The following is a 26,394-nucleotide window of genomic DNA, read 5'->3' as shown; positions in this document are numbered from 1 at the left end:
AGCACTTTCCAAGATAATTCCAAGGTTAAATTGATATCATTATCTAATAACTTTTTTAAAACCCTATTACTTTTGGTTTCAAACATTTTTTAGATAAATCAATACTTTTTGAGATATTAATCATTCTACAATAGAACTTTTATAATATCATGCGTTATAACACTAAATTTCTTGGAACCTATACGCTCTTACTTTTTCCCTTAATTTATATCTTATGCTGTCAACTTTTATTGATATCAAGAATTTTCTAACTTATATAAACCAAGATGGTCCTGTTAGACTACCGAGGCAAGCTATTATACTTAGAACGCTCATACGGAATACAAGAGATCCGGAAGTGAAGTAGAAGTCGTTTCACGTAGAAAGGCGTAAAATATATTTTAAAGACAAATATTTCTGTTTTTTATATATATATATATATATATATATATAAAAAGCAGAAATATTTGTCTTTAAAATATATTTTACGCCTTTCTACGTGAAACGACTTCTACTTCACTTCCGGATCTCTTGTATTCCGTATGAGCGTTCTAAGTATAATAGCTTGCCTCGGTAGTCTAACAGGACCATCTTGGTTTATATAAGTTAGAAAATTCTTGATATCAATAAAAGTTGACAGCATAAGATATAAATTAAGGGAAAAAGTAAGAGCGTATAGGTTCCAAGAAATTTAGTGTTATAACGCATGATATTATAAAAGTTCTATTGTAGAATGATTAATATCTCAAAAAGTATTGATTTATCTAAAAAATGTTTGAAACCAAAAGTAATAGGGTTTTTAAAAAGTTATTAGATAATGATATCAATTTAACCTTGGAATTATCTTGGAAAGTGCTTTTAAAGTAAACACAAAAATCTTAAACTCCCTTTTTCATAGCATATCTTTACAGATGACGTTGAGATATTTTCAGAACATTAGTTACAAACTTTTTTTTCTTCATAAGAATTTTCCGAATTATGGTATTTGAAAGTTACAGTATTATGCCGCCGGCATTAGCATCACGCGCGTCTGTATATATGCGCATATGTATATATTACACACACACACACACACACGCGCGCGCGCGCGCACAAATATATATGTATATATTCCTAACGATAACATTTTTAGTTTCACGCGCAAAAATTATCTTATTACGCCGCGACTAGTCCACCTTTTTTTTTCTTATCTCTACTTTAAATCATTATTACTTTACATAAAAACACATGTAACAGTGGTGTAAATGCAACCGTGCAACCTCCACGTGATACATCTTGGATACTGCTCTTGTACGCTCTTGCCTTTTTCCTTAATTTACGTCTTATACTGTCAACTTTTACTGATATCAAGAATTTTCACTAACTTGTACAAACCGAGATGTAAAGATTCCTTATAAAAGTTTAGAACGCTCGTATGGAATACAAGAGATTCGATTCACGGTCGAGGTATCATAATATAATATTTTTCGCAATAAATTTATTTTTATTCATATATTATTCAGTACATTAACATCTTCTAATACAATGCCTGATCGAGCATCAAATTATTAAAAATTGCTTGTCAATTTAATTTGTGATATTATTACAGTAGTTTAATTGCGTTTATAAATCCAGAAAATCAATTCGGCGCGCGGTTCGAATAACTATACAAATATGGTATATATATATATATATATATATGCATGTATATATATAGTAGATATATATACACATAATTCACATTGAATTATTTAAAAGCATTAAGATTCAGCTTCGACCGGTATAGGCATTTAATTTCTGGTTCGTATTAATTGTTTAGAATTAGAAGTTAATTATATTAAGAAAGAGAGAGAGAGAGAGAGAGAGAGAGAGAGAGAGAGAGAGTTCAATTAAAAATAATTACGTTAACAAAATTATATTAACATCAAATTTAATATTCGTTTCAGCAATAAAGATTATCGTTAATAATATATTATTTTATTTTTAAGAATTAAGCATTAATTAATTAAGTATTTATACATAATTTGATTTTGATTAAAAAATGATTACGTTAACAAAATTATATAAATTAACGTCGAATATTGCAGTAATAGAGACTTCGACGGGTGACTATGGTTGTGAACTGATCGAACAAATGGTCACATGCGTTAACACGAAGTTACCGCTACTTCCAATTTTACGATCGAAGAGCGAGTTTGAGTTTGATAAAAAGAACCCGAAAATCTTGTGGATCGATCAATTCGGCACGCTAGTGAAGAGAATGATGATGCAGACTTATCGAAACAGAGTAAGCTCAACTCATTTTGCATTCTTAGATAATCAAGTCTGTCGAAATCCATTTTGGAAGAGATCAAATATCTAAAATTTTGTTAGCTGTCTTAAGGAATGTCTACATATTTTCTGCACATAAAGATAAGATTCCTCTGAATGTTTACAGAATTACATTTACCTGAAGATATCGCTACACATCTTTCTGGGGATAGTGATCGGCGGGTTGTTTTTTAATATGGGTAACGACGGCACCAAGGCTATATTCAATTTCGGCTTTTGCTTTGCATGCCTGATAGTTTTTCTGTACGTACCCATGCTACCGGTGCTATTGCAATGTAAGGAAATATTCTTTTTTACGCATAAAAAATTAGAATAAGTGACAAAAAAATAAAAAACAGTGCTGACTAATCAGTTGCTGACTAATTAAAATTTTATCTATTGATATATTTACTCGTACTTAAGAAAACGCATTTTCGTCATACAGTCACAGCATAAAGACTATGACACACAAAAAAATATAAGGCAATAAGATTTTAAACAATAAACGAAAGAGCTAATTAAAGTAGAGAAGTAATATACGCAGTTGATTTGTTTATTGCTTACGTCTTACTATTTAAATTTTTTTGCGTGCCATAGTCTTAATATTTATATTATCATAAATATAAAGACTGACGTATAAAAAAATTTAAATAGCAATACTTATTAATCGCTATAATTATAAATATTAAATGTCTTCCTAAAAATGCTATTGTTTGTAAAGACACAGAAGTGATCAAAATGCGTTATTTTTAAAAATCAAAATTGTATTTTATCGTGTTATTTATTATTTTCTCATTGCAGTTCCTTTGGAAATCCGGGTAATGAAACGAGAACATTTCAACAGATGGTACGACCTTAGTGCGTATTATTGGGCTTTAACAGTAGTCAATATACCTACACAGGTTGGTTTTCTGTAAAATTTTTTTACATAATATTTTTACTGATATTTTATACAGTAAAATTCGTTTCTTCGATGGCACTATAGTCCGAATCAAATCTTAGTTTCCTCAAAAAAAAAAATCATCTCTATATAGATTCTGATTTCCTTGCTTTTATAGTTGCAATTTTTATGGAAAGGATTTAAATTTTTCATTATTATAAATTAAAATATTAAATCTTCAACTTAATCCCATCTGTGTGTTCATCTATCCAAATATTTTAAAAATCATTCTTATTTCTTTTCCAGTTAGGTTTCGCAGTTTTATATCTCTCAATGGTCTACTTCATTACGGGACAACCTCTGGAGTTGCACAGAAGCGCCATGTTCTTTAGCACTTGCTTCATATGTGCCTTCATCGCGGAAAGTATAGGATACAACATCGCTAGTGTGTTTAATGTTGTGGTACGTTTCGAGATTGCATCGCGAAAGAAAAGAAAAAGCTTTTAAAAATCAATGAATAATCTGTTCGTTTTATCTTTTCAGAATAGTATATTCGCCGGACCTGCGTTAACTTGTCCGTTAATGTTAGTCGCGGTGCAAGATTTCGGTGATCCGAGGCCTCTACCTCTCTATCGTACAATTCCCATGTACATGAGCTACATTCGGTATGGACTGGAAGCTCTCACAACAGCCATGTACGGTCACGGTAGACAGAGACTATATTGTCCGCCAGAGGAAATTTACTGTCACTTTAGCTCGCCTAAGGAAGTCTTGCGAATTATAGGTAGGGCTCTAATTTTTCCTGAAACTCGAAAGTTTAATCACTCTAATAATTATTACTGCACGTCGCGCGCACGATTTTTTGCAGGGAATGGAAGAATTACTATTCCGTTACTTTTTATAATAACAAAATGATGTTGCAATTTTTTAGGGCTATAACTAATAATAACTAAACGCTGAGATTATGCCAAGGTTGGGAAAGTCACTTTAAAAAATAACTTGCATCATTATGTGTTTATTTACTGAAAAAGATTTGTAACGGGAAATACGACGAATAACGTTACAAGTAATGATTAAAAAGTAACAAATTATAATTAATTTTTTCAGTAACGAGTGACTTTTCCAAACCTGTACAAGTAACGATTGAATGACTTTCCAATCCCCTGATGTTATCATTACACTATTAAAAAAAATTCGTCATTACCAAATCGCTATCATAACGATAAGAAATGTAACGGCGTTACAAGTAATTAGTTTCATTTTCTGGTTTTCTAAAAGCTTTGTACCTCGATAATAATCTATAAATATCTAAAATGTTTAGTAAATTCGTCTGCATTTCAGGGCGAGAAACACCTCCGAATTTCTGGTTGGATCTAGCTGCTCTCTTCGTCATTTTGTTTATTTCTAAAGGAACCTTATATTATTTGCTGAGACAAAGGGTGCAACCAAACAAAACTTTCCAGATGCTTCAAACAATTGGAAAATTTATCAAACGTAATTTTATATGATCGTTAGTTTCGTGATTTATTTTCGTTTGTATCGTGACGTGTCGACATTATACGCTCGATGCTCTTTAAGCAAATAGAATATATTCTAGAAATATGTATCTAATATGTATTTTGAAATTGACGAAAGCACCAAATTGTCGATACAACGATATGTTAAAAGTGATATTAATTATAAAAAATAAAAAATAGAATAATTTGTAAAAATAAAATAGATAAATCATTGTACTATTTTTGTTAAATAAAAAATTAATTGAATCCTTTTATTTCTGTTACTATATCATCAAAACTAAAAATTTTGCTTCGAAGAATAACTAAAGATATTTCTATAAAAAAAATGTATGTTACTGACACATAACGTAAACTAGACTTTCACTGACAGTAAATTTTGGAACACAGCCTATATCAAAGCTCCTGAGTAGTCGCATGTTGGAATCGTAATGTCATAAGCGAGAAATGACACGTTGATTTTTCTTGCGTGCCATTTAATAATAAAGAGAAATTGGATAAAACGAAATAATGAGATTGCTTTAAAAAAGTTATGAAAATTGAAGACTCTTATCTCCCTTATCTCCCTTATCTCCCTTCACAGTTCAATAAATAATCATAAAAGGCACGTAAAGTAAAGGTTTTTTCGGTAGAAAACACAAGAGAGCTGTTGAAAGTAATAAAAAATATGTTTTTACGTATAAAATTCCAAAATAATTTGAGTCTTTTTCCATTTTTACGATTTTGATAAGTACGAGAGAAGTCACAGTTTCACAAATAAGCATTTAATAATGAAATGGCACGTACGAAAAAAATTTCGTTAACACATTATTTTTCATGCCTAAGTTCAATCAGTTATCGTGGCAAGGTGCTGTCTAGGGCTTTTAAGTATATCTAGATATTCGGATATTCGAAATCGATTCCGATTCGAGAACTCAAATATTATTCGAGTAATCCAGATATCCGAATTATTCGGATCCGCGGATCTGAGTTTGGATCTGGATCTAAATTCAGATTCAGATTTAAATTTGTCTCTGGATTTAGATGCATGTCCAAAAAGAAAGAAAATATCGATGTATTCAATGAATTTTAACATAAGTTACTTTTTAAATAAAAATAGAATTTTGATTCACATATATAATTTAAAAAAATTAATTAAAAAATTTAAATATAAATTCACACAGAATTATACAAGTACTTAAAATTCTGGATCGTTTAAAGCATTTGTTTCTATAGGTTTCTATATGTATTTCTCACATATACGTCCTATGAGATTTAGTAGTGTTTACAAATATAATTTTTTCTTTCTTTCTTTCTTTTTTTTTTAAACTCTCAATCTTAATAATAATAACAAAGATGTACTATAATAAGAGAAATATTTGTATTTCACTTTTACACTTAGATTAAATAAGTATATAATATAATGACTTTAATATCCACTCAGTCCGCACTAATGCATCCAACCGAATTCGGTATAAATTTACTACGAATCTGATTTCGACTTTTACTAATTGAATCGAGATTCGGATATCTTAGAAAATTCGAATTTCCGGATAACCCGAATTTGAAGCTCCACATTTATTCTTAATTCGGATAAAAAACGGACATCCGGATAGCTTTAAATCCGAATCAGTCTTGAAGTCCTAACACACACAAGCACGAGCCCACGTATATGTGGCTCACCTTTAGCACACCGAGAGCACATTTACATGGGTTTGTGTTTGTGTGTGTGTGGCGACATAAAATCGACGGCGGTGTGGCTACCATGAGTTGCTGAGTACTCAAGAGTTTTAAAACATTAAATTTAATTTAATTTTGTATAAAACTCATAAAATTTGTATTGCAATACCGATTATCTAAATAAAAAAATGATTTCATAAAACGATTATGAAATATAATGAAAAGCGATGGCAATGTCATCTAATGCCATCGGTGATGTCTTTACATTGCTAACACGCCTATTCGATTACAAGTTTATTAGAATTTTTCCAAGTATGCTTGATAAGTAATAAATGCTATTTATCTTTGGACACGCGTCATAGACAATATCAAGCGATAAATGTAGATAGAGATAGACAATGTTAAATGATCTGATGCGCAGCTATTGTGTACATTAACTCCAGGAAATTTTTATTCACTCTCACATTATTCAATATAAAAAAATAAAATGTTTAATAAAATATAAAATTATGTCCTTAATGTTACATATACACTGTCTTTAAATTGGGCCGTAATTATTTTTCAAACAGGAAATAATTATAAGTGTATAAAAATAATTAGAAATAATTATTATTCCGATTATTTAACGCAATGAATTATAAGAGATACATTACATGGAAATTATCTAAAATTTATTGTACAAGCTTAAAAATGTTTTATAAATAGTAATTATATTTAATTAACGCTAATAAGAAATATGCGATTTATAATTACACATGTGGCAGTGAAAATACATAGGTTTCATGATGTAACTGTTCAACGAGATCAGATAGAAAATTCCATCTGCTGCGGACAATATAAAGAACGGTAAAGACAGTGGTGGGAAAAAAAGTAGTGGGAGCATTAAGTGCCATTAATTCCGTTGCTTCCCAGGTCAGTCTCCACTCTCTCTCTTCGCACAGAACGGTTTCTCTCTTCTTAGCAGAATGTGCAAGTACAGCATAATCTCATGTATTGTCTTGTTTTATCTACAGTGCGTCACACATGGGTGAGTACAATCATGTACATCGTGATAAAGGCAACAAAATGAATTGTTTAAAATATTGTATCAATATTATTAACTAACTTGTTTGGTCAACACACCGATAACTGAAGAATTAAATATTTATAAGTAATAGACACAATCTCGATTAATAATCACTAATATCGATTAATAATCAATGATTTTTAATGATTAATCAATTTTTTTTTAAGTTTTGAAGGTCGACAGGAGTGACGGAAATAAGATTATTTATCTGCACCTCGATATTATAATTGAAGCGTAATTGATTTACAATCGTGTGTGTAATACAATCGTTCTTTTTAGAAGTAATCAATTATACCTATCAAGTGTAGATAGTGTTGTAGCGTTAGCACACCTGCAGTGCACGTGACATGCAGATGTTAACAAGTGTTATTAACGTATGTTTTAATGCAAAAAAATTCTGTCAATTTTACCGATATTTGATCGACATAATACATACGTATATAACTTCCAATTATTTCAATTGATTACATCACACGCAAAACGAACTATTCTTTGACTTAATCAAAGAGATCACGTGAATGTCCGAATTGACCCATTTTATAGCGTTTTTCACTATATCAGAACTAGTTCATAAAGCTATTGTACTGCTAACTTAATCTGAATATAAAAGTGAGATATCTCAATTAATAAAATACCCAATGTATATTTTATCAAATAGCACATTAAATTGTATTGAGGATTTCACGGTTTAATTTGTTTCTATATTTTTATTAAATGTACATTTTTACGTCGATTTGTGTACAACGGCTTTAAAGTGCACTGAGTGCGTGCACCAACTGTGCTAGTGAAAAACGCTATTAATAGATTTTTCTGATAGAAGATCTGAATCAATATAGATGATTTTCAATTTCAAAATATAATTCTAATCACTTAAACGACATTCTACAAATGATGTAAACTGTAATTTAAAATTGTAACTTTTATTTCATTTAACTTTAATAGGAGATGGGTCGGGTGGAAAACAAACGTAAAATCCAATGAATTTGATGTCCTGATATTTACTCAGCGATGGCCATTGACAGTTTGTTTCGAATGGGAAAACAAGTCGCGGTTAAACGGTAACAGCACGCACAGTTGCGTGTTACCAAAACGTAACGAGTGGACCATTCATGGAATTTGGCCTACGAAATATCATGAAATAGGTCCGCAGTTTTGTAACAGGTCGTTATCATTTGATTCAAAAGCTCTAGCACCAATAGAAGGAGCATTAAAAGAAAACTGGATCGACATACAGAAAGGGTCTAAACCTTATTCGTTCTGGAAACACGAGTGGGATAAACACGGCACTTGTGCAATCTCAGTACAAGGTTTAAACAATGAATTTAAATATTTCCAAACAGGTTTAAAATTACTCGACAGGTACAATATGATAGACGTACTTGCGAAAACAAATATCTTGCCAGGTAACAAATATACGGTACAAAATTACTTAACGGGAATTCAAAAGATATTAAATAAAAAGGGACAAGTAATGTGTGTGGTTGACCAGGTAAGTTCAAAAATTGTTCCAATACGGATAAACGACATTTTGTATAGTTTCTTTTCGGATATGAAAGAAAACTATCAATATAAAAAAAAACATAATAATAAACATAAGTTTTTACTACAAATGTATACTTTACTTTCTTCCAGAAAACGAAAAATTCATATGTGAATGAGATAAGAATTTGTTTTAACAAGGCATTACAACTGGTAGACTGTGATGGCATATATCATTTTCCTACCAACTGTAATAGATCCCAACAGATAATATATCCTAATATTATACCACATCACCACAAATATAACGTAAAACTGATATAACGGTAAAATTAAAGGCATAATATTTATATGCATGTGTGTGCAAGCTAGATAAAATCATATAAATAATATCATATCACATATATGACATACAGATCAATTTCAAAATAATTTATCGTGACAAGAAATTAACAACAAATATTTACGAGTTAAACAATGTAATTTTTAGCATTCTTAATACGTATTTAAAAAATATTAAAAGTATCAATATTTAAGTAATATTAGAAATATATATTTCAGATTAAAATATCGTCTACAAAATAATTAAAATAATTACTAGGTTAAATAATACTTGTATGTACGATTCAAAAAATACGAAAAGAGCAGATCGGTTGAAAATTTAAATATTAATGCACAAGCCTTAAACTGTTCATCATTTAATTTTTAATCGTAATGTTATTTTTTTAAATGCAATAAATATTCACCGTTAAGAAAGAAATAGACTATACAGAAATCAATTTCAAAAAAGAAATTCATCATATCACACACGAGTTTATCATTTATAATAAAGAATATCATTATATTAGAGTGAATGTCTTATAATTAATTTGTATGATAATATACATTAGCATTTTTGCTTACAAATTAGGGCATTACTGGCTACATCATTCCGCCTTCTTCTGAACGATCACGACTGCTGAGGGTACTAGGCCTGCAAGTAAAAGAAGTGCCATATCTCCAGGAAAAGTTTTTATACACTAAATATGTTAAATATAATCACAATAACAATGAATTATCACATTACAGCTGATAAAATTGCATAATTAATTAATAGAATTGCATTTGCATCAATAAGCAATAATAGGAATTATAAGTTGTATGGAAATATAACAATAAATTATCAATACAGCATACCTAATACATCCAATGGCGTATCATAATCCTCATCCGTAAACACTTTTTTGGGAAACGTGGTCATCAATTGGAAGGGACCATTATCGTCTGTCCTATTCATTTCAATAAACAGTCTCACTGCAGACAATTGTTCCTTGCTTCCAAAGCTTTGGGTCAAGGTTTGTCCATTGGTCAGCCTAAGCTAAAATGTAATTGTTTGAAGAATGGTCTGCATATTTTTTTACTTATTTCATACGCATTTTATATCATATACCTGAAGCCTGGTTTCGGTATAATCCTTCCTATGGTGTGTAGACGTAGATGAAGGTATTGCGGGTAATGGGGCTGAAGTTGTATTAACCATTTGATTGCTTTCAGCAGCTGCTTTAGCTCGTCTTGCTGCTTTATCGGCTTCGATTTGTGCTCGAACTCTTTGCTTTGCCTCTTTTTCCTCCGCCTTCTCCCGTTTTCTTTGCTCCAGAAGCTTCTGCATCTCTAATTCTTCCAACCTATTACACATATATAAATAAAATACAGATTTGTTCTTTCTATTTCAATTTCGTTACTTTGTCCCTTACTTTTTCCTGGCCTCAGACATTTCCTTTCCCGATCGTATCCTATTCTTTTCTCTTTCAAATGCATTTTTCTTTTCCTGCTCCTCTCTCTCCTTTCTCTTCTGTCGCAACTTTTCCTCTAACATCTTCAACTGTTCCCGCTTCTCTTCTTCAGTCAATGGCTTCTTCTCCTCTGTGCTTTCAGAAAATCTATCGTGTCCGGACTTTGTGGCATGAAATTCAACTTCTAAGTTAGATTTGAAGAGTTTTCCACATCTACAAAGACAATTTGAAAAGGACAGGTATACTTATTGGAAGTTTCATTGAGATAAGACTATCCTTCAAGATCCAATTAAAACGCGAAGAAAACTTTTAACAACTGCGAAGTAAACATTTCTTTTGTACGTGGTAGTGATACTAATATTCCATATAAAAGCATAACGCGACAATCTCGATGCTTAAAGGAACATTTATTCCAATATTTAGATCATGCTTCAATACACTGCCAATACTAATAATCTATAGTTCAGGTACATTATATTTTCTAAATTCTTTGATATAGAATTTCACTAGAAGAATAAAAAGTAAGCTAATTTCGAAAAAAAAAAAACAGCTCAATTTTTAATCTTTAAGAGTGAGATCTGTTTTAAAAGTTTTAGAGAATAGGTTTTCAGTAGTTTTGGCAATGTCTATCCGAACACAGAACCTTATAGCGTTTTTCTACTGGGAAAATTAGTGCCAAATGTAAATCCGATATATCCATTTTCAGTGTCAATAAATAATTTAATCCTTTCAAAGTTATGAGATTATTATATGATAACAGAGAGATATGTAATTAAAATGATTAAATCATTTATTAACACTAAAAATATTAATTATTTTGTATCGTACTCAATGTACACCAGTGTCTTGTACTAGGTTTCTCAGTGGAAAACTCTATTAGAATCTTATTCTTGCAATTCATCAACATACACGTCGCACTTCATAGACTTCGCCGATTCAGTCGTGGAAACCGGTTGACTGCTAGCACCTGCGACGTTATCCTGCGAGTCGGTAGACAGCATCGGAGCACTCTCGCCTACGGCTGGTCCTGGTTCAGCCTCATCCGAATGAGCCAATAGCCTATAATAACAAATCGATAGCGTCACAACGCGACGAGAATTACAATAGCAATGTCTTCGTACCATTCCATAGCCGGCTCCACGCCTTTGTTACCGGTTATCTCCAAAGCCTTCTCTCTGTAACAAAACCGTCGAATCGTCAACATAGGTTATGCTTCGACGATGCGACGTTTATCTACGAACTTACGCCTTGGACATACTGAAACCCATGTCCACAAGGATCTCTATCACACCCGACGACATTTCGCGCTGCTCGCTGCCGCGTTCGGCGAATGTACCACCTTGAAAAAGTCGTTCTGGCCGAACACAGTCGTCCAAAAGTTAAATGTCACGTCGAATCGACGCGCTACTTGCACTCTAACTACTCAAAGTGATTCCAAATTCCAACGCAAGCTCGAATCGCATGCGAGATGGCGACAGGTTCACGAGCGTCAATTTTGAATTAGAGAATTGTTTAATAACATTCCGCAAAAAATACAAATACAAAATAATATTAACAATCTTCCGTGAATAACGGTTAGACAATAAAATTTCAATGAAAGAGATTCGATCTTCTCATTTACGACTGTTATTATAAATGTACGAAAGGTATTTGACAACGGAATGTGTAATCTTAAAAGTTCTAGGTCTTTCTATAACGAAGTTTTATTTTCATATATTTAAATGAGGATTACACGTATCTGCGAATTGAACTTCACATAGGGACGCAATGCTATTTATTTTTGCATCAATATCGTTTACATTTAACAAAAACATTCAAGCATTAATACAATCTTTCAATCAAATCTTCATTAATAGGATATACAGTAGAATCAGAATAAAATTAATGAGGCTAAAGCCTAAAATTAGAATAAAAAGAATAAAAGAGAAATGTGTTTGTATTTGCGCGTGTAGGAAATATGTATAACAGTAGCATTTAAATAAGATAAAATTGTATCATAAATAAAACATGCACAATTCATTAATAATTATGTAATCTTCAAATTAAAATTTCGGATTACCGTTCACTAGTTTCTAACCGAGACATCAGTTATCAAATATACCTTAAGATGGCAATTATTAATTAAATAAAATACTTTCAACGGTTGATAACGAACAGGATTTAGCAGAGAACATAAAAATCGAACCGGTAATACCTAACTCCATATAAACGCAATAAAAATTTGCTTGGCGTAAATTAAAATAAAAGACAGAGAAAAAAGAACGTTCACAGATCTAAATTCGTGAAAATTGATGGAATAACAAGGAAATCAATATGATAATGTAATGGCTAAGCATTCAGCAAAGAAAGTAGCTTTGCAACTATAAAATTCTTCGATACGATTGGTTTATACATTTAGTTTCTGTGAGGAACTAAAGGCAAGACAACCAAATCATATCAAAGCATTTAACAAGTAGCAAAGCTGCTTTCTCTGCTGAACGCAACCGATGTTTGTTATCAATCTCCATAATTTTTTATCATCAACCATGTAAAACCAGCCCTGTTGCACAGATTTGTAAGGACATTCGTTCCTTTTCCTCCGGTTTTGCGAAATAAAGGCATGTCTCTAGAATTATGGTTAAAGTTATAAACGTGTAATAATCTAATATTCCTGCGACGCCTTGTCGCCCTTTCCAGAGCCACCGGTACCGGTCTTCTTCGGCAGCAGAACCGCTTGGATATTAGGCAGGACTCCACCTTGAGCAATGGTCACTCCAGACAACAATTTGTTCAATTCTTCGTCATTACGAATGGCCAGTTGCAAGTGGCGTGGGATTATCCTGTAAAAGATGAATATTTATACACAATTTGAACGAAATACACATACATAAAAAAAGAAAAAAGAAAAAGAAAAAAAAGGCAAACATTACAGATAGTTGTCACAAATTCTTCATCTTAAAATTCCATAATTCTAAACAAAATTTTGGATTTTCCCTGAATTTAAATAATATTTTGAATTTTTTTGTTGTATCTTCCCTGATTTGGAAATCATTAAATATTTTGTTGAAAGAGAGAGAGCAATTTAACATAACAATGTAAATTATAGGTGTGGTATATGAATATTGAACTTTTTTACCAAGAATTTTAATTTTCCAGAAAATTCTGTGACATTTCCAAATTTTTTACTTCCTTGATTATTTTCAATTTCTCTAACATTTCTCAGACTCTTAATTTCTAGTTGTGTCAACCTTGTATTAGAATAATCTAGAAGTTTTCTGTTTTTATGAGAACAAGGAAACAAACCATTACATTTAGTCTACAATCTCAAAATAGCCATATAATTTTATAATTTCCATATAAAATAAAAGTTCTTTTTGCTTTCTGCTTACATTTTGCCTGTTCCTTTCTTTTGCGATCACTTTATTGACAATCGTGTTTCTTGCCTAGAGTTGCCATATCAAAATTTTCAAAACTAGAATAACTTACAGGCTAAAAATCTTGAATATTTCATTTAAAACTCTGGATGCATATAAGAATATATGTAGAATAGTAAAATTGATCAGAATTAAACGAATAATTATTTCACATTTAATTATTCATTAGTGGTACTAATTTGATGTAAGAAATTGACCAATCATATGTTATTCTCTTCACATTCAACTGTGATTAATCAGTTTCTTAGCTTAAGGATTACTATACCTATTAAATTAGGACTAATATAAAATAACGAGAAAGAGAAGTAAAAGTACAAAATTTAGAAAATTCGTTGAATCAGAATTATCCTAAAAAAAAAAAAAAAAAAAAAGGATAGTATCCAGGAAAAAGAGGAAGATCGAATGGCGACTCTTGCCATGTGTTTCTTGTCTCTTCCCAAGTTTATTAATTTTTTTATTTCAGGCGACAGAAAACAAAGACGGATAAAAGACAAAGACAAAAAATAATTAAAAACAAGAAACAGGAAACAAAAGGGCATATTGTAGATTAGGCTTTTATGTTATATGTATATTCAAATAAGCCAAAGCAATCCATGTTGGCTAAGGTTAAAACACGAAACATGCCAATATCCACGTTACAGTTTGTAAAAATTCAAAAAACGAATAGTAAACAAAATTTCTCCGAGATAAACGAACGAGATAAAACCTCGCGCTTAAACAGCATTAATATATTTCTACGCAAGAAAACAACGTCAAGAATGATAGAGAATTAATTTCCTTAAAACCAAATCGGTTAACGGCAAAGATCTATATTCCCTCTGTACTACGCCTAGAGCCGAGGGTGTGAAGGAAACCGAGCGAGACGCAGACACGAGATAGAAACAGGAAGTCACAACGAGAGAGACGGAATGAGAGAAAGCGCGCGCGCGCGCGTGAGAGAGAAAGAGAATTGAGGAAGGGCTTGCCTAGTCTTTTTGTTATCCCTGGCAGCATTTCCAGCCAACTCGAGCACTTCGGCCGCCAGATATTCCATCACGGCGGCGAGATAAACGGGAGCACCGGCACCAACGCGTTCCGCATAGTTGCCTTTCCTGAGAAGACGATGAATTCTTCCCACAGGGAACTGCAGCCCGGCCCTGCTGCTGCGGGTCTTCGCCTTCCCCTTAGTCTTACCTGGAAAAAAGACACGCACCAGGAGTGTCGTCGTCGTCGTCGTCGTCGTCGCCCGACGCTGCGAGATTTCCCTTTTCCTAGCTTCTTCTTTTTCTCTCCTCTCTTTTCTTTTCGTTCTTACTCACCACCTTTGCCGCGTCCAGACATGTCTTGCCGTTAAATCAAGTTTGCTTATTCCTTACACGAGGGAGGAACGGGGAGGAAGTGCGACTGTGAGATAGATAGGAAGATGCGCTCACGGAATCGTGCCGACACGCCAACACCGAACGCTAAAAGCCGAATGAAGTCCAATGAAGCCGCGGCTCGCGGAACTACGATGATAGTGCGCATGCACGTCGGATATTTTGGCGCCGATCGCTCGTTTGCGCGGGAACCCGAGAACAGCCGACGATCGCGAGATACTTCCCGCGCTCGAAAGTCCCTGCGATAAATTCCTCTTTTTCGAATCACTAGACAGAATTCGGCGCGAATTTAAACAAATGTTCACGTAAACATTTCGAGCCCTTTTGTGCTCGACGATATATACAATTTTGCTGCAAACGATTTACTCTGTAAATTGAACTAATCTAAGTTTGGTCAAAGTTTTTTTAACAGAAATTTGTATTTAAATTAAATTTTATTAAAAAATTTTTTTTATCTGTCATTATTTTCTTCTTGATTACATGAAAACTTTTTATTTAGGTTTTTATTATCCTTATTATTCGTTTCTACCAATATAGATTAATTTTTTAATCTCCATTTAATTTTTAATAAATTTGATTGAACTTATAGTGTGAATTGGTGCATATTAAAACCGTTGTATGTGCATTTAATTTGAGTGTAAACGTGAGCTGTAAATATTTTATATTTTACTTAACAACACAATAAAATGCATGGAGAATTTTACGGTTTAATCTGTGTTTCTATATTTACATTAAATACACTTTTTACATTAATAGGTTTGTTCGCGTTGCTTAAAATTCTCAAAAATTTTTGCACTTAAAACGAAATAAATATATATTCGGATGTTGAAAAGGAAGCGAAGATACTGAATACAAAAAGTAACGTGAGCAGATCTAATTTGAATACGACACAGCTTAATATGCACCAATGTGCACAGAATGCATTCAGTCGAATGCATCAAATCGAATTCACTATTACTCTTTGATTGATTATAATCGACAAATTGCATATTTACAATCGATATATCAAATTAAAAAAATATACATCTATATATCTATGTCTATAATTGTTTACAATTGCATTCAACATCGAGTTCTTTATATATAATCCAGCAACAAAAAGTGTCTAAAATCGGATCACAAGACGTTTTTTGCGTTTAAAAGACGGCTTAAAGATATCTTATGTCACAATTTTAGACTTTGTATTGTTTAGGAAGCTAAAATAAGAATGCAAGACTAACAATTATCTTTTTCTAAGTCTTCGACTCTAGAAAAAGATGAAGAGTAAGTTGAATTAAGATTAAAGTTAATCTATATATACGTTAGAAACGGACATAGAACAAGAAAGGAGATAAAATTTTAGAGAGCACAGACAATGTTTGATTCTCCGATGATCTTAGGATAAAAGAAATCAAATATGCAACATCTTCAGAGGTATATAAATGTCAATTATTGCGAAACCTTTTTGTCCTCGATTGGTTATAATCGACGGACCGCACATTTACAATTGAGTCGATACATCAAATTAAAAAAATATACATATGTCTATAATTGTTTACAATTGTCTACAGCGCGTAGCGTCGAGTCCCTTAAGGCTAAACTAAGACTTATGCAAGACTAGCGATCATTCTGTTGTTAAAAATCTACAATAGTTCCAGTTAAAATTTATCTATCCGATTGTTTCATCAGAGTTGCCACAAATTCCTCATCCTAAAATTTCATAACTTTTCCTTAATTTCCGGACAAAATTTCATCTTCCCTGACTTTTAATAATTAATTTAATAAAATTAATTTAATAATTAATTTTAATTTTAATTTTGAAATTTTTTATATTTTCGTTCTGATTTGGAAACTGTTAAATTAATTTGTTGAGGAAGCAATTTAACATAGCAATGTAAATTGTAATATTATTAATATTATTGACACTACTTGCATTTAATTATTATAAGTTGGTAGTATTCTTCTAAAACAGCATAAGTGTGATATACATACATACGCACATCAAACTTCCTTAAAACCAAGAATTTTTATTTTTAACAAAATTCCCTGATTTTTCTCTGATTTCCCTGCATGTTTTCGATTTCCCTGATATTTCCCTGATTTCCAGTTTTGTGACAACCCTGTTTACCCTACTTTTTTTTTACAAAAATCTCGTTTGAGACAGCTATTTTTCGAGGGAAAATCTTTGTTCTCATGAAGTTAGAAACGATATTGATACTAGTAATACAAATTCACTGTCGTTGAATTAATAATATTCGAACTGTGCGACACAGAGGTACTATTTTTAGAATATGACTTTTACAATGTTATCTAAAGGCTTATTTCCATTAAAATTGACCGTACTGATCAGCATACTGGCTTCGTTTTTCATCTTTGTAAAGAAGAAGTCAATATGGCGATTGGCACAATTAACTTAATAGTTTTATCTTATGCGTTCAGACAATTTCTGTTCTAAATTGCTACCATAATTAATCTCTTGCAAATCTCGGGACTTGTAAAACTTATTTGCATTGTCGTTGTGCTTACGCTAGTGACTTAACAACAACCGTTAACATATTTTGTTTTCTTTTATCAAAAGTTAGAATCTCCAATCCCATGGCACACAAAGAACACCATCGCTCATAACAGAATAATAATGAGTAACCCAGAGCATGACGCCCTCAAGCGATGGTGCCAGATCCTTTTTATGTAGAAGCAGCCGTTTGCAGCATTGTATCATAAGATCCGGTGTAATGCTGTCGTCCTTGTTAAGAGCAGCTAAACCTAACTCTTTGATAGTCTGATGATGAAGCTCCCGTTCCACGTGTTTTATGCTGCAAATTCGCATGAGTAGTAGATAATAATATTTATATTAATCTCAGTTCAATTAAAAATCTGAGATGTCTTACTTGTTATAATGATATAGTCTTTTCGTAGCCTCCTCTAAGTTTTCCGTAATAAAATTCACCAAAAGAAAACTTGGACAAGACGATGGCACAATGAATTGTCCAGTCGGTGATAACATCAAAGGACCTGCTTCGCTACAAGATCATAAATCGTGTGGAGCCACTTGCACAAAATTTAAAATCATCCTCCTCCATCATAAACAATGATATTTAAATAGCAGTACTAACGCTTCGATGACAATTTCGTAAGCTGACAGACTGGCCGGCCACGAACTCGGATATTTTTTTTTGCCACGATAATCTGAGAGCGTGGTTGTAAGTTGTCGCAGCTGTTGCTCATACTGGCCGACCATTACCTTAGGCATGAATTTCCTGCACATATAGAGCACCCTGAGCCTTACCATAACTCAAATAATATGATGTATTACGCACCGTCGACCAACTTTAATATCGAGGAGTACTTGGGAGACTGCCTTCTCAAACGCTGGCAATTTCAACAATACAGCATCATGCTTTTTTACATTCTTTATTAGCTATAAACAACAAAAGAGTTTAATACTTATATAGAAATATGATAATCAGGTAATCAGCTTATTTTCAACTTACGTCGAGCCAATTGTGCCTGACTTCCCCAGAATTTAGCATAACATTGCCTTCTAAACTGATACCAGTATCATTTGCAAACACGAGAGTGCGATTCCTCAATACTTCCATCGATTCCGGATGATGCTCGGCTAACGCTTGAAAGGCTAATAAACAGCCGCGATAATGAGCGATATTCCAACCACAGTCCCATATGATATCTTTTAAACCTAACACGTTGCATAGTACTTTCTCCAATTTCTCCACCTCGTCTCTCACTGGTCTGCATGCTTCCAGTTTAACATGTGCTTCATTGATGTGCTTATCTAGATACGCTCTAATCAGAAACACACAAGTACGAATATAATGACGATATTTAGTATTTAATGTATATCTCAATGTTATATTTACTTCAATGTATCTGGCTCTGCATTAATCTTGCGTTTCATAATAATCGACGCATAAATAGGATCCTCTTCCAATTCCGAAAAGTCTATCCTTTCTCCAGAATATGCGCGTTGCCAAAATCTGGATTTGTGCTTTGTGATAGAAGGCTTCTGCTCCTCTATTTTATCGACAAACGTCGTGGGTAGATCGCATGTTTTTAAAATGGAAAGTATCGCTTGCCTCAGATCCTTTTCTTTCAATTGTATTTTAACAAGCGTGAATTTACCAGCTTTCACGTCTTTCTCATCCTTCGATCGCAAATAAAAAGGCAAAATGGTTGGCCGTATAGGTTGTTTTTGTTGTAAGGTTTCTAAGATTGAACTTAATTGCTTCAGAGAATTTTCATTCACTGTCTGTAAACAGCAAATTATAACATAGATAATAATAACAGACACAACAAAGATAATATTTAATAAATGATTTGCTAATTAAAGATGATTATAGATAGCATCTTGCTCATGAAAGAATGTATATAAAAAATATACCTGAAGAATGTTTACAAAAAATATAATTAACACCAATGCGTTTCTTGAATAAAGACAAAGATAAGAAAATGATAATGATGATATGTTTTTATGCAACGTATATATATTATGAAAATGTTTAGCCAAATGTCTTTTCATGAATCATATTAATGAGAAAATGTGATACAAATAACATATTTATATCCGATATTATTTGAATATAATAACGGAATATAATTGATAATAAATACTAAAAAATAATAAATAAGTACTGTATTTTCAAGTGTGTGATTTCTTAAAAACAAAGTTAATGTTTCGATAGGGCAATAAGAGTCAAATAATTGTTCAATTAAAATTAAATAGTTACATATATTAAAGAAAAACAAAACAAATATTTTATATTTTACAAATATTCAAATTAAAATCTTCTCATTACTCATATAATTCACTCAATAATTCACATTACAAAAATAACATGTTTTGATTACTAGAGAGAGAGAGAGAGATTGAGCCATCTTCAGATGTATGAAAAATTAATAATACTTTGGAAAAAAACGTAAAACGCAATAAAAATTATAATAAAAAATAGTCAGAACATCTTGAGAGGCTAAATGAAAATTTTCCTAATCAAAAATTAGTCATAAACGGTTGAAAAACCGTGTGAATATTTGTAAAGCATAAAATATTAATTTTTTTTTCTTTAATATATGTAACTATTTAATTTTAATTTTACAATTATTTGATTCTTATTGCCTTGTCGAAACATTAACTTTGTTTTTAATTATAAACAGTCTTTTACTTTATTATATTGACTTCTACGTCCAGATTCTAGTTTTGCTAGGAATAGATTTTGATCAAATCTACTTTTATCTCTCTAATCTACTTTGATAAACTGCAATTTCTATCAATAATTAGTTTAATCAATTACCTTGGAGAAATTATCAATTATCTTGGTTTATCATATTATCATAAACAGTGTATCTATTAAAATTCGTGTTTGATAGTTGAAAGATTGCAAATTGAAAATAAAGTATTTATGAATATATCATACATTTACATATTTTTTTATCAGTTACATACTGATAAAATTTTGCTAAACATTTCAAAAATATTTCGTGTGAAATTGCCGCAATTTTTTTTCTATACAACTCTCCAAATTCCAACTTACATTCATTTAATATTTAACCCGTAAATGAGTCCCAGTGACTCTAGAAATAACTAAAAAAAAATAAGTTTCTGAAAAAAATTTTAAATAATAACACATATTTATTTAATAAGATTCACAAGCAGCAATTTTTATTAATTAATAATAATTTTATTGGACCATTCATGTGAATATACAATCAATAGAAAATAACAGTTAAAGGATTTTTGACTTAATAATGCTTAAATAATTCGATGTAAATTTATATGTATCTATATTATATATTTCAAATTCTGTCAAACTACGCGCCGACAGAGAACTAGTACTATTACAAATTAAACTGTCATTTTAGAAAGATCTTAATAATGCTGAAAGTCTCGGTGATCTAAAGGCATAGAAGGCTCGCACAGAACTGCAAGAGATCCGAGTTTGATCCGAGGTAATATTTTTTGCAATAAATTATTTACAGATTTTAATCATTTTTTTTAAGACTTTTCTAAAATGTCTGTAAAAAAGCATCAAATTATTAAATTGCAATTTAATTTGTGATAGTACTACAGTAGTTCTATCAGTATAAGCGTTTCAAGACCCGAAAATCAATTCGGCACGCAGTTTGATAAAATTTGATACGTATAGTATGACTGCATAGTAGATTCAATGATTACTTTCAGCAGAACACAACAGTTTTACAATTGTTTTATGATTGTCTGCTGAGATAGGACTATTCTTCTAGATCTAAAAGTATAATTCAATCAGCGCGAAGAAAACTTTCAACAGTTGTGAAATAAATGTTCTGTTGAACGCAGTCAATAGTTGAATAAGTGCTTGTAGTTATTGATGTATTCTTTCAAATTTAAAAGTCTAATTAGATGATCTAGGAAAATATACACCAGTAACAGTAAGTGCTCACTCAACTATTGAGTAAAATGAATGAAATAAATTCTCACCGAATAACTTAAGCACTAAAGATCCAGTTTTGATCGTTATGGCTCTATTTCCTATTGATTGTTTATTAATAATTTAATTTGTTTTTTAAATAATCTTATACAATAGATTTTAAAAATATACATTGACAAACTTGAAAAATTCTCAAAAAAAAAAAATAAATAAAACTAATAACAAAAATACTTTAGTAGATTCCAAAGACCTGTATGTTTCTTTAGCATCACAAAAAATGTGTTCCTTTACGGGTTAATAAAAAAATAATGCACAATACTTTTTTTATCAATTCTCGCGATTAATGATCTGTTAAATTAAATTGTCACGCTTAAAAATATTTATAAGCGAGTCTTAAGTCAATCACAATCAATACATGTATTAATCGAACATGCCCAGGGCCGCTTTATCGACTAATTATTCAATTTTTGACATCGTTGATGCAAATCGAGATACGATTTCGATTTCGTTGATTTAGAAAAAATTGAAATTGTTGTTAAAATAGTCCATATTTTATAAATATCAAATATACATTCAATAAATGCTACAATAATTATAATATTATTTCTAATTTTATTATTAATTTGTCAAATATACATATTGCAAATATATTTATTTAAATATATCTCCAATTATAATAAACTGAAATAAACGATATGTTAATTTTGTTCTCAATTCAATCTGTTTTCCTATAAGCAAATGTCATGATAATACGCGATAATACGCAAATCAGAAAACAGCCTTTTCGAAAGAAAAAAGAAACTTGCCGCCCGTTCTTTTCCTCCGCGATTGTTCTACGTCTTTTCTCGGAGCGGAAATACTGAATGCTACACGTTTCTGTGGCTACAGCATGATCATTTTAATGCGGCCCTGCTTGTGACAAATAATAATCTCACTGATAAATGACGCAAATATCTGACTAAAGGTCTATCCACATTACTTGTAATTTTTCAACATTTTCGCTTTCTCTCTCCTCAATGTGCCCGAATATACAGGACGTATATATTTATCTCTATTGGAGAGAATTTTTATTATTTCCATTTGATTGTGTTGTAAGTCTAAAAAATAATCAGCGCGCAGCCATATACATATTTAAAATATTAATTTATTTAAATACATATAGACATATTTAAATAATTATCTTTAACCATAAATAGCATTTCTGTCTTACTTAAGTCCGTTTCTACCGATGTAGATTAACTTTAATCTCTTCTAGTTCTAATTCTTTCGAGATTTCTATAATAAGCCATTATTTTAACGAGTCAATTCTAAGCAGAATCGTAAGATTCGTAACTTTGAATGTAAATGTCCTCGTAAAACTTGTAAGAACTTATTACTAATATTTTAAGTTTATGTACATGTATCGTAAGACGTACGATTATTCGTAAATATCTATGATTTTTTTATAAATTTTATAGCTAGTAAGAAACTGTCTGTAAAAATATCGTATAAAGGTATAAGCATTTAAAAATTCTTACAAGTCTTACAAGAATATGATACGAGTCTTACGATTCTGCTTAGAATTTAAACATTAAATCTTAAGCCACTTAAAAAGGAAATTGACTAAATCGTAGTCGAATGTGAGAAGAATAATCGATTGAGATTAATTTCTTACGACAGTAATAGCTTATTGTAGAAAGTCTATCAGAATTAGAAAAAGACGAAGAATTAATTGAACCGAAATCAAAATTAAACTGCGTTGATAGAAACGGGTATTGGTTGATTTATTTGTAAAACACCTCCAGGTGAGAGATGGCCAACATATGTCGACATTAGCAAATATCATACACATGCATGACATGCATAATTATTCACATTGAATGTAATGAATATTTAGCGAATAAGTGCAAAGTTGGCCGTATCGTTTAGAGGCGCCTGTATGGCGGTTTTATCTCTAATTATTCTTTTATTATTTTTTATATATGTCTCCTTTTAAATGCAAGAATTTTGCGGGCTTTCAAGCAACACGAGCAGAGTTTGAGCAACGAGAGCAGACTTAGTGATGGCAGGAAATTTATTCTGATTCCAGCAAACTTGTACATGCATTGTATACGCGCGCCCAAAGATCGCTGTATTATTCCTTTATGGCAACAAGTTTTCGCACGTCTAAAAATAATGCCGTTCACCGCATTAGCTTGGGCTCGGTATCACGCTACGATGACTACGCTACCGATTGCTTTGTGTGGTGCTTTGACAACGGCACGCGTGCATCTTGTGTGTCCTTGATGAGAAACGAGTGGTCAGCGTGACTCTCGCGATAGAAAGAAAACAAAATAAATAAAAATGTAACTCGCGGTGTGCGTAAACATACTCCTTTTCCTTCTATATTTCTTGTGGCTGTTATCTTTACTCCTTTTCTCTCTCTCTCTCTCTCTCTCTCTCTCTCTCTCTCTCTCTCTCTCTCTCTCTCTAAGGTTGTAAATACAGTTCAGGAACTTTCTAAATTCTTGTGAAATTGTATGATCTGTATCTCGGTTGTTTTTGTGATGTATTTTGTTTTATACGGGTATGATTAACATGATGGTACAGATGTTTTAAAGTATTTTTCAAGCGTAAAATTCAATCTGTAAAATTTATTCTTCCCTAAGCAAAACAACAAGTCATTATGATATCAGAATAATGTCTAAAATGATCATTAAAAGTCATATTTCAATTATTTTCGATTAATTTTAATGTCATTTTAATCGCGAATTGTTGTTCTGCTTGGGTCTGATTGATCAATCAAATCATTTGTTTTCAAAATATTTGTGAGACTGACTGTACTCTACATTTTATATATTTTCACTCTTCTGTCAATGCATAATTTTTCACATTTTCGTTACCATATTTCACAAGGTTTCCTTACAATGTAAAAGTAAAAATAAAATAAAACTATTCTTTATTATTTGAAAGGCGGAATTTTTGAAAGTGTCATATAACAAAATTCGCACTAAAAATGTATAAAAATTTATGCTGTTTAAAATTCAATATATCTAAAATTTACTATTTAAAATAACTACTGCATCTATGCATTGACAGAAGGGTTGAAAGGTTTAAATGCACATTCACAGGACCTGCAGACAGAAAAAAATATGGAAGATGTGAAACAAATGAGATCACAGATATTTATGTTAAAAAAGTAAATGCACAAAGAGTCCACAAAGTTACTTGATGAAACCATGATTTATCTCAATCATATTACATTCATTCTGAATAGCATGGATCCTTACCCTCTGCGTAGGATACTGGCCGAACAGATCAGGATGAACAGTAAAGTAAAACGGCCTCAATGCAGTGGATACCTCACCAGTACTCAGGGCCCTCACCGCGTCCCTCCTGCAAAAGCTGTCAGAAAGAGCTGTCAGTTCCCGGGTGGGCTGCTGTCGTTTACCGCGGAGAAGTAAACGCCAGACTTCAAGTTTCGAATAAACTTCAATTTTTAGCTGCTTTTAGCACTCCGTTACCATCTTCCGAGCGTCGTGCAGTACATTATTCACTCCCTCGCACCCTCCCTCGTCGCCGTCCTGGCAGTTGAATTATTATTGTCGGTGTGTGCGCCTCTCATGTCACGCGGCCGATCACGCAGCGGACGTGAGGCACATCACGTCACGCATCCTGTCTCTCCCTTTCTGTTCACTTTCGCCACGCGAGGGATGCGCCACTTCCCCTTTCCTCCCCGTTATTCCTTTCTCCAGGTCGTAGAATCGTCTTGCTCCAAGAATCTTTCCCACGACGAAATGTTCGACGTTATTTGACGTCAACGATTGACCAAACGGATCGGTACCACATCCAAGTACACACCAGGACGCTCCACCAACACACTGCGACGTACTCGACGTGCCGTCGACCGACGACGGTACGACGATAATATATAAAAACAATGCGCGCTGCGCAACGCCCTCAATGGTGAGCTTCGGAGGCGACTCGAACGTATTACGTTCGTCCTGGGCTGAAAAATCGTCGATAAGTTATATCGGGAAACAGTGGAGAGATCAGGGGTACTTGATATTTCTGTTTCAGGATTGTCCTTGATATTTTGGGACATTCCCCGATTACGAAATAAATTAATGTTACTTTAATATCAATAGTATCTTATCTTATAGTCTCTCGAGAGTCTCGCTCCATATTCACTGTGATAATTTTGATATCGTTCGAGTGTCGGGGCGGCCGGGTTATCATAATTCATAATAATAATATATAAGAGTTACGTATATCATATATATGCATATATGCTTCTTTTGCCGTAAAACTTTTGGTCGCGCAATTAATTAAAATTTTTTATAAAATTATATTAATGAGAATTTAAAAATTATTTAATTTGATCGAAAACACACAATTGTCTCTATAATTACACTATCAACTTATCAGGCGCATTATCCCTTTTCCTTTAAGAATTCTTTAAGAAAATTTAATTATTTTATGTTCGAGAAATTTTATTTTATTAAATAAAATTTACATATTAATAAATAATATTTTATTTTATATTTTATTTAACGAATAGAAAAAAATTAAGAGATTTTATTTTTTTTTATATCCCCTCCTCTCTCTCTCTCTCTCTCTCTCTCTCTCTCT

General features: G+C 32.0%; 5 protein-coding genes across 10 annotated transcripts in view; 2 read left to right on the top strand and 3 right to left on the bottom strand.

The window, feature by feature from the left end:
* LOC108756943 (ATP-binding cassette sub-family G member 1-like) overlaps positions 1-4,825 on the top strand; it is a 31,826-nt gene extending 27,001 nt beyond the window's left edge. For all 4 annotated transcript variants that reach the window (XM_018501152.1, XM_018501153.1, XM_018501151.1 and 1 more), the window contains exons 7-12: positions 2,046-2,245; positions 2,396-2,564; positions 3,070-3,170; positions 3,455-3,610; positions 3,692-3,932; positions 4,490-4,825. In XM_018501152.1, coding sequence (XP_018356654.1) covers positions 2,046-2,245; positions 2,396-2,564; positions 3,070-3,170; positions 3,455-3,610; positions 3,692-3,932; positions 4,490-4,656 — 1,034 coding nt within the window. In that variant the 3' untranslated portion in view covers positions 4,657-4,825. The remainder of the gene's footprint in view (positions 1-2,045; positions 2,246-2,395; positions 2,565-3,069; positions 3,171-3,454; positions 3,611-3,691; positions 3,933-4,489) is intronic.
* A 2,259-nt stretch (positions 4,826-7,084) lies between these two features.
* On the top strand, positions 7,085-10,033 carry LOC108756935 (ribonuclease Oy). Its single transcript, XM_018501137.1, has 4 exons — positions 7,085-7,348; positions 8,330-8,876; positions 9,020-9,192; positions 9,777-10,033. Exons 1-3 carry the CDS (start codon positions 7,287-7,289, stop codon positions 9,188-9,190), a joined length of 780 nt encoding a protein of 259 aa, XP_018356639.1. The 5' UTR covers positions 7,085-7,286; the 3' UTR covers positions 9,191-9,192; positions 9,777-10,033.
* Positions 9,762-12,048, bottom strand: LOC108756933 (UBX domain-containing protein 1). 2 transcript variants are annotated; one of them, XM_018501135.1, is made up of 7 exons: positions 11,884-12,048; positions 11,760-11,813; positions 11,548-11,697; positions 10,600-10,851; positions 10,296-10,530; positions 10,043-10,223; positions 9,762-9,839 (listed from the first exon to the last, which is right to left on the bottom strand). In XM_018501135.1, the coding sequence occupies exons 1-7, from the start codon at positions 11,937-11,939 to the stop codon at positions 9,793-9,795; spliced, it is 975 nt and encodes a 324-aa protein (XP_018356637.1). In that variant the 5' UTR covers positions 11,940-12,048; the 3' UTR covers positions 9,762-9,792. The 2 variants fall into 2 exon arrangements, with proteins under 2 accessions (XP_018356637.1, XP_018356638.1); XM_018501136.1 differs by having other exon boundaries at positions 11,557-11,697.
* Positions 12,049-12,337: 289 nt separating this feature from the next.
* Positions 12,338-15,610, bottom strand: LOC108756698 (histone H2A-like). Its single transcript, XM_018500700.1, has 3 exons — positions 15,350-15,610; positions 15,017-15,224; positions 12,338-13,457 (listed from the first exon to the last, which is right to left on the bottom strand). The coding sequence occupies exons 1-3, from the start codon at positions 15,369-15,371 to the stop codon at positions 13,280-13,282; spliced, it is 408 nt and encodes a 135-aa protein (XP_018356202.1). The 5' UTR covers positions 15,372-15,610; the 3' UTR covers positions 12,338-13,279.
* A 1,709-nt stretch (positions 15,611-17,319) lies between these two features.
* Positions 17,320-25,365, bottom strand: LOC108756944 (T-cell activation inhibitor, mitochondrial). 2 transcript variants are annotated; one of them, XM_018501154.1, is made up of 8 exons: positions 25,287-25,365; positions 25,053-25,167; positions 19,264-19,652; positions 18,877-19,189; positions 18,703-18,803; positions 18,499-18,660; positions 18,274-18,405; positions 17,320-18,198 (listed from the first exon to the last, which is right to left on the bottom strand). In XM_018501154.1, the coding sequence occupies exons 1-8, from the start codon at positions 25,310-25,312 to the stop codon at positions 17,964-17,966; spliced, it is 1,473 nt and encodes a 490-aa protein (XP_018356656.1). In that variant the 5' UTR covers positions 25,313-25,365; the 3' UTR covers positions 17,320-17,963. The 2 variants fall into 2 exon arrangements, with proteins under 2 accessions (XP_018356656.1, XP_018356657.1); XM_018501155.1 differs by having other exon boundaries at positions 18,499-18,642.
* Between the last annotated feature and the right edge of the window lie 1,029 nt (positions 25,366-26,394).

The sequence above is a fragment of the Trachymyrmex septentrionalis genome, unplaced genomic scaffold, assembly GCF_001594115.1.
Source record: "Trachymyrmex septentrionalis isolate Tsep2-gDNA-1 unplaced genomic scaffold, Tsep1.0 scaffold13, whole genome shotgun sequence".
Taxonomy (NCBI): domain Eukaryota; kingdom Metazoa; phylum Arthropoda; class Insecta; order Hymenoptera; family Formicidae; genus Trachymyrmex; species Trachymyrmex septentrionalis.
This window is presented reverse-complemented; position numbering and strand designations above follow the sequence as displayed.

Coding starts and splice junctions, on each gene's coding strand:
- LOC108756698 (XM_018500700.1), bottom strand. CDS start 15,371: ATGTCTGGACGCGGCAAAGGTG. Junction 15,225..15,349: donor GTCTGGACGCGGCAAAGGTG/GTGAGTAAGAAC, acceptor TCTTTTTTCCAG/GTAAGACTAAGGGGAAGGCG. Junction 13,458..15,016: donor AGGGATAACAAAAAGACTAG/GCAAGCCCTTCC, acceptor CATCTTTTACAG/GATAATCCCACGCCACTTGC.
- LOC108756933 (XM_018501135.1), bottom strand. CDS start 11,939: ATGTCGTCGGGTGTGATAGAGATCCTTGTGGACATGGGTTTCAGTATG. Junction 10,531..10,599: donor ATGTCTGAGGCCAGGAAAAA/GTAAGGGACAAA, acceptor TATGTGTAATAG/GTTGGAAGAATTAGAGATGC. Junction 9,840..10,042: donor TACGCCATTGGATGTATTAG/GTATGCTGTATT, acceptor TTTTACTTGCAG/GCCTAGTACCCTCAGCAGTC.
- LOC108756935 (XM_018501137.1), top strand. CDS start 7,287: ATGTGCAAGTACAGCATAATCTCATGTATTGTCTTGTTTTATCTACAG. Junction 7,349..8,329: donor CTACAGTGCGTCACACATGG/GTGAGTACAATC, acceptor TAACTTTAATAG/GAGATGGGTCGGGTGGAAAA. Junction 8,877..9,019: donor TAATGTGTGTGGTTGACCAG/GTAAGTTCAAAA, acceptor ACTTTCTTCCAG/AAAACGAAAAATTCATATGT.
- LOC108756944 (XM_018501154.1), bottom strand. CDS start 25,312: ATGTACTGCACGACGCTCGGAAGATG. Junction 18,804..18,876: donor TCAGGCACAATTGGCTCGAC/GTAAGTTGAAAA, acceptor TGTTGTTTATAG/CTAATAAAGAATGTAAAAAA. Junction 18,661..18,702: donor GATATTAAAGTTGGTCGACG/GTGCGTAATACA, acceptor GGTAAGGCTCAG/GGTGCTCTATATGTGCAGGA.